The sequence below is a fragment of the Poecilia formosa genome, unplaced genomic scaffold, assembly GCF_000485575.1.
Source record: "Poecilia formosa unplaced genomic scaffold, Poecilia_formosa-5.1.2 Scaffold755, whole genome shotgun sequence".
Taxonomy (NCBI): domain Eukaryota; kingdom Metazoa; phylum Chordata; class Actinopteri; order Cyprinodontiformes; family Poeciliidae; genus Poecilia; species Poecilia formosa.
This window is the reverse complement of record NW_006800694.1, coordinates 14,027-21,368: the sequence shown is the minus strand read 5'-3', so window position 1 is coordinate 21,368 and position 7,342 is coordinate 14,027. Positions and strand designations below refer to the sequence as shown.

At 43.1% G+C, this 7,342-nt stretch overlaps 2 protein-coding genes across 2 annotated transcripts in view; one reads left to right on the top strand and one right to left on the bottom strand.

Moving 5' to 3' along the window:
* LOC103131399 (uncharacterized) overlaps positions 1–7,342 on the bottom strand; it is a 19,580-nt gene that overhangs the window by 1,362 nt on the left and 10,876 nt on the right. The gene's annotated exons all lie outside the window — the stretch shown is intronic.
* The window catches only part of LOC103131408 (natterin-3-like), a 10,444-nt gene continuing 5,237 nt past the window's right edge, over positions 2,136–7,342 (top strand). The window contains exon 1 of the mRNA XM_007543042.2: positions 2,136–2,204. Within this exon, the coding sequence (XP_007543104.1) occupies positions 2,136–2,204 (69 nt within the window). The remainder of the gene's footprint in view (positions 2,205–7,342) is intronic.

Below are 7,342 nucleotides of genomic sequence, written 5' to 3'. Positions count from 1 at the left end.
ATACAGTGTTGCTATGAGTCGAAACGCCTCATGACGCCTCATTTACCCATCACTACCGGTAGCAACAGATAAACGGACTAATACGCAAGCTAACACAATCCAGGACTAATGCAGTTCCACTGGAGAGTGTGGCAGGAAAAAATTAGACGTTTTACAAGGACCCGACAGAGAACACAGACAACAGGTGAGACTAAATACACACGAGGTAATCAAGGGAATGAGACACACCTGGGAGACAATCAACGGGGAGGACAGGACAGAGACTCACATGGAAACAGAATCACAGAAAAACTCAAAACTAAAGACGGATCATGACAGTACCCCCTCCTCAAAGGGCGGCTACCAGACGCACTACAGAAAAGTCCACAAACAAACTTAAAACAACCCAACAGGGTGGGCGGAGGGGCGACGGCCGGAGGGCTAAATTCCAGAAACAAAACCCTCACAGGAACAGAAAAGAAAACAGTCCGGGGGCCGCCCACGGCACAGGAGGCGGAGCTCCCGTGGGAGCCGGAGCTTGAGCCATGGTGGGCGGCGATGTCAGCTCAGCAGGAAGCAGAGACGTGGCGACGGTTCAGGCGGTCGCCGCCGCAGTAGGAGGCGCTCTGGCCCATAAGGCCAGCAGAGGGGCCGGCTGGCACGAAGCTCGGACGGAGCACTAGGAACACTGGGAGACTGAGCACTACGAACACTGGGAGACTGAGCACTANGAACACTGGGAGACTGAGCACTACGAACACTGGGAGACTGAGCACTAGGAACACTGGGAGACTGAGCACTACGAACACTGGGAGGCGGCGCAGCTGCAGCAGGTTCAGGCGGCAACGAGGAAACGGAGACAGCTGGAGGAGGCTCTGGAGCCGGCGCAGAGAGTGGAGTGAGGACTGGACCAGGAGCTGACGCGGAGGAAGATGGAGCTGGGTTGGACGCTGGGAACATTGAGTTGACTGGCCTTGGCGGCAGTGGGTCCGCTCTCAACACCGCTCTCGCCGTCCGGAATTCCCACTCCCTTCCTGGTTGTTCTTCCTGGTTGTACTTCCAGGTTTTACTTTCCAGTTATACTTCCTGGTTGTACTTCCTGGTTATACTTTCCAGTTATACTTCCTGGTTGTACTTCCTGGTTGTACTTCCTAGTTGTACTTCCTGGTTATGCTTAATATAACCCTAACCATAACAGACATAACCACTAACCCAAAAACAACAATTTCCCTCAAGGGGACCATAAAAATGTCCCCATATAGAGCAATGGGCCCCATAACCCCACATTGTAGACAGCAATAGGTTCCCATAAGGACATAAAAACCTGATACACACACACACACACACGCACACGTTTGTGTGGCTATCTTTGTGGGGACTTTCCATTGACTTCCATTCATTTCTACAGCCTAANTCAATATACTGCTTCCTTCCTTCAGTGGAAGACAGAATTGTATAAAGTATTTAAATCATTGCATCCGGTTTATTTCACTATTAACATATTTCCTTAATTTTCCAGGTAGCTGTTTTGAAATATGTTTTTTAATATATTTATGCTTGTCAGGATGGGTGGTGATAAGGTGAGGAGAAGACGCTGGGACCCAGGATGTAGATGAAGTAATGGTTTTAATAAAGATAACTCGACAGTCCAGAACAGGCAGCATGGCAGAGTCAGCAACAGCTAATACCGGTAGCAACAGATAAACGGACTAATACACGAGCTAACACAATCCAGGACTAATGCAGTTCCACTGGAGAGTGTGGCAGGACAAACTTAGACGTTTGACAAGGACCTGACAGAGAACACAGACAACAGGTGAGACTAAATACACACGAGGTAATCAAGGGAATGAGACACACCTGGGAGACAATCAACGGGGAGGACAGGACAGAGACTCACATGGAAACAGAATCACAGAAAAACTCAAAACTAAAGACGGATCATGACAGTACCCCCTCCTCAAAGGGCGGCTACCAGACGCACTACAGAAAAGTCCACAAACAAACTTAAAACAACCCAACAGGGTGGGCGGAGGGGCGACGGCCGGAGGGCTAAATTCCAGAAACAAAACCCTCACAGGAACAGAAAAGAAAACAGTCCGGGGGCCGCCCACGGCACAGGAGGCGGAGCTCCCGTGGGAGCCGGAGCTTGAGCCATGGTGGGCGGCGATGTCAGCTCAGCAGGAAGCAGAGACGTGGCGACGGTTCAGGCGGTCGCCGCCGCAGTAGGAGGCGCTCTGGCCCATAAGGCCAGCAGAGGGGCCGGCTGGCACGAAGCTCGGACGGAGCACTAGGAACACTGGGAGACTGAGCACTACGAACACTGGGAGACTGAGCACTANTCCAAGAACCTGAGGTAAACGACAGCAAGTGAAAGACGAGAGCCTTAGATTTGTGTTTTCTCAGAAAAGAATCTGTCTTCCATGGAAACAGCCTGCAGAAATCAGCCTGTCCAGAAACGTCTGTTCCTTTTGAGACGTGCAGAATATTTCTGACGTCTGGATGAGGCCTGTGGAAACGTCCTCAGTAACGTACAGACGCCCTCTATGGTTTGTCAACTAGCGGTTCCTCTGCTGCTGTCCAGAATCCCCAGATCAGATCCCGGCTCACCTGTTGGAGCAGTTTTTGTTTTAGGGAGGTTTGGCTTCTTTGGCATCACTTTGACCTACAAACTACATGTTACAGGATATATTATACCAATAGTTTAAATGCATACATAGTTTAGTCAATATACTGCTTCCTTCCTTCAGTGGAAGACAGAATTGTATAAAGTATTTAAATCATTGCATCCGGTTTATTTCACTATTAACATATTTCCTTCATTTTCCATGTAGCTGTTTTGAAATATGTTTAGTGGATTTTTGAATATATTTGTGTTTGGGAATTTGTGTTTTACTTTGTTGACTGGCATTGCATGGAGCCTCTTTTCTTCTTCATCTGCTTATTTCTTGTAGCCACTTCACTGCATTGTCACATTTAGCTTACAGAAAGAGAACCAAACCACCAAACAGACTAAAGAAAGTGACCAATGAAGTGTCTGGTTAGGACCTACATGCCCCCATCCTACAGACTCACACGGATGTGGACGAGATGTTTGACACAAAAGACCACTTTTCCTTTTCCTCCATAACTGTTTTAGTAGTACAGATGGAAAATAATTAAAAAAAATAAAATAAAATCACTCAAAGGAATCTCAAAGTCCAGACAGACGCTTCTGGTGGCAGGAGGTCAGTCGGCTCGATGCCGCTGCGCCTGCCTCCGTCACTCTGTCCTTGCAAGGAGCTTCACCGGCTTCACCAGCACCTGAGGCTGCAGCCCAGCGCAGCTCTGCAGCTCTGCAGCCCAGCGCAGCTCTGCAGCTCTGCAGCCCAGCGCAGCTCTGCAGCTCTGCAGCCCAGCGCAGCTCTGCAGCTCTGCAGCGCAGCTCTGCAGCTCTGCAGCTCTGCAGCTCTGCAGCCCACATCAGCAGCCATGCAAGATACAGATATATTCTACCACATATTTCTCATATATATTTAATTTATGTTTCCATATATGTAAAATATATCCTATTGTGTATCAAACATACATGTAACACTACATTTTGCATATATTATCGACACATTTTCCCATATAAATCATAAAAAATGATGGTAGATATTTATAAATACCAAAATTACTTATAGTTTGGGATATATAAACACATACTTTATATATTCATCCTTAATATATTACAATTTATGGGAAGCAGCCATCATTTATATATTCTGCTATAAATTTCATGAATATATAATATATTGTGTAATACATGAATCATAAATATATAAGACAATGTATTCACAACAACTATTAAAAATGTATTGGGAAAAGAATATGCTAGGATATATGACAATATATTTCCTGTTTTGGTAAATCTTTTTCCTTTCATAAGGGGATACTTCCTGGTTAAACTTCTCTGTTCTACTTCCTGGTTATACTTCCTGGTTGTACTTCCTGGATGTACTTTCGAGTTATACTTCCTGGTTGTACTTCCTGGTTGTATTTCCTGGTTATACTTTCCAGTTAAACTTCCTGGTTGTACTTCCTGGTTATACTTCCTGGTTGTACTTCCTGGATGTACTTTCCAGTTATACTTCCTGGTTGTACTTCCTGGTTATACTTCCCAGTTGTACTTCCTGGTTATACTTACCATAATCCTAACTCTAAACCTAACCATAACAGACATAACCACTAACCCAAAAACAACAATTTCCCTCAAGGGGACCATAAAAATGTCCCCATATAGAGCAACGGGCCCCATAACCCCACATTGTAGACAACAATAGGTTCCCATAAGGATATAAAAACCTGATACACACACACATTTTCGTGCGCGCACACACACACACCTACACACGCACACGCACACACACACACACACACACACACGCACACGCACACACACACAAAATGAGTAACTTTTTCTGTTTCAGGACAGGTGAGGCTGGAACGTCCTGATTGGTCGAAAGCTTCAGGCTTCTTTCTCTTCACCTGCAGAGAAACAGAGACAGTGATGAAGATGAGGAGGAAGATCTGAGGAAGACCCAATGATTTGACTATACCATGAAAAACTTTTATTTAAATAGATTTACTGTCTCAGACTGTACACGGCTTAGTAATAGCGTCAGAGGTTAAAGGTTATGTTGTGATATTCTAAAAAAAGAAACTGTGGCTTCTCTGGAAAGGTCAAAGGTGAAAGCAGAAAATGGACAGATGAGACCAAAATGGAAGACGTTTGGCCTTAAAGGGGCGGAGCTATGAGCAAACACCTGGTGGAGCCTTACTGCTTCTCAGTGCAGTGGCATCATGAGGAGCACTGATGTGATCACTTCCTGGAGGCGGAGCTTCAACTTCTTAAAGAGACAGACGCCAAATTTCAAGGTCTTAAATAGTGAACTCAAGTTTCCTTAAAGTCATGTTTTATATTTATAGGATTAACTGTAACACAGTTATTTGTGCTATAAATGAATCCATGTGGCTGTAAAACATGTTACTGTCCCTTTAATGAGCAACATGTTAGAAGAAAACCCTGTTAGGCACGGCGGTAGAGGTGTGATGATGTGGGCTGCTTTCACAGTAAAAGGTTCTGGATCGTTCTACAGGAGGAAGTTTCCAAAACAGAACCAGGGCTGGGTCAGAACCAGAACCAAACATAGAGAAGCAGCTTTCAGCTTCTATGCATCACAAATCTGGAACAAACCTCCAGAAAACAACCAGAAAACTGAAGAACGGCCGAAACCCCGAGTTTCTTTAAATCCAGACTGAAACCTGCTGGTTGGAGTTGATGAGAAACAAAATAAATAAAAAATAATAAATGAAACAAAATAAATGAAACATAAATGAAAACTGATCAATAATCTGATGTGTAAAGATGATTTTGATCTTGACTCAACAAAACATGTTTGTTAAACTGGTTTCTGAACTCGTGACTGTTTGATGCTTTTATGACATTTTTCTGCTGTTTTTATGATGTTTGTTCAGCTATAAACCGATCATCATCCTGAGTCCTGGCTCCGACCCGGTTCAGGTTCTGAAGACATCAAAGTGAAATCTCAGGGTTTAGTCGATGAAGGATTTTCTCAGGAGTTTCTGGGTCCAGTCTGGTACCAGCAGGTCGGTAACGAAGCTCCGCCTCCCAGCAGGAAACCAGAGCGAAGCGGCTGGAGCACAAGCATGAAAACAGCCAGAAATATTAAAAATATCAATCAGGATGTTTATAATCCCTGGTCTTAAAGGGAGGATGATGAAATGAAACAAATTCCAGGTTTTGATTCATAACTGCAGATTGGTCTCTCTAGTGAAACTAAAACTTTTAATTATGAAATAATGAGAAAAAAGATGAAACTTTATTAAATATCTAAACTGATACGACTAAAATCTGGGAGAGACAGATTGTTTCAGGGCTGCAGAGCAGAACATTAATAATTAATCTGAAGCTGAAACATTAGAAAAGTTTCAGGTGAAGATGAAGGTCAGTCTGTGAGGCGTTCAGGTGGAACAGCAGGAAACGTCCCAGAATGCATCACTGCTAAAAAAGATTTCTGTAACTGTTGAACTTCCTCTGCTGGTCGGTTAAATTGGCTCCAAGCTGTGGCTCCGTTCAAGGCCACACAAAATCCTCCTGAGGGCCACAGACGGCCCCCGTGCCTCAGTTTGGACACCACTTTAAAAACGCTGCAGATTTTTCTTTATTTTCTTCATAAATGTTATAAAGTTTAATAAATCTGGGATCATATTCCTGTTCAGTGTTTCCATCAGCTGCAGGTCAGATTATTATAGATAAATATAAACAACATTGATTTAAATCATGAAAAATAAAAACGTTTCCTCTCAGACGCCGGCCTCTGATTGGTCAGTTTGTCTGTCCCTGTGTCTCCTAAGCCCCGCCTCCTGTGACCTTTGACCTCCTGTCAGGCAGATCTTTGGTGAAGCTGAACATGGATTCAAAATGATGTTACAACAATTTCTGGTGAGTTTATTAAAATATTAAATGAAAACTTTTAAAATCTTTTCTAACTTCTGCAGCTTTTTTTCTGTTTGATTTTGTGTCTGAATTTTCTCTGGTTTGGATCCAAAATCATCTCCAGAACTTTATTCCTTCTCCTAGAATCAGATGGAAACATGAAGAACAAATCGACTTGTTTCTGTTTTCGTCTTCATAATCAAAGTTCAAACAGAAACAGAATCAACAGCAAAACAGCTTCTTATAGCATCAATAAAACTGAATTATAAAGTCAGATGAATGCAATAAACAGAACCAGAGACTGAAGGTCAGATCAGAGTTCAGTCCGTCTGTCAGCAGGGAAAACCGACATGAATTTGTCTGAACTTATGATTTAAATGATGGATTATTGATTCAGCTCTCAGTTTAATTCAACGTCTGCATGTCCAGACAGCCGGTGAGTCTGTAGACCAGATCCTCCAGAGTTCAGTTTGCAGGTTTGATCATTTTTATTGTTGAAACTTTGGCTAATGAAAATCTGAAATCATCTAAAATTCTGATTTATGGAGTTCTGATCCACAACCAACCTCTGCATGTTGGGATGAGGAGAAAAATGTCACCTTACCTGAGAAATATTAACAATTAATGGGGATCCTTTCAAAATAAAAGCATAATTCAGGAGAGTTTTTCTTCTCCAGGATGTTTTTCAAACACATCTGAGACGCTGACAGGTTAAACATTTAAATAATTACTAAATAAAAACTCATTTTATCAGTTCAGAACCTTTGATATTGTAAATTTAAATATTTCTGTTTGCTCAGTTTCTCCTCGTCGTTTCCTGAAGGATCATGATGGATGAAGCAGCTGGTGAGTTCAGACTGTCTCTCTATTTAAACAGATCTA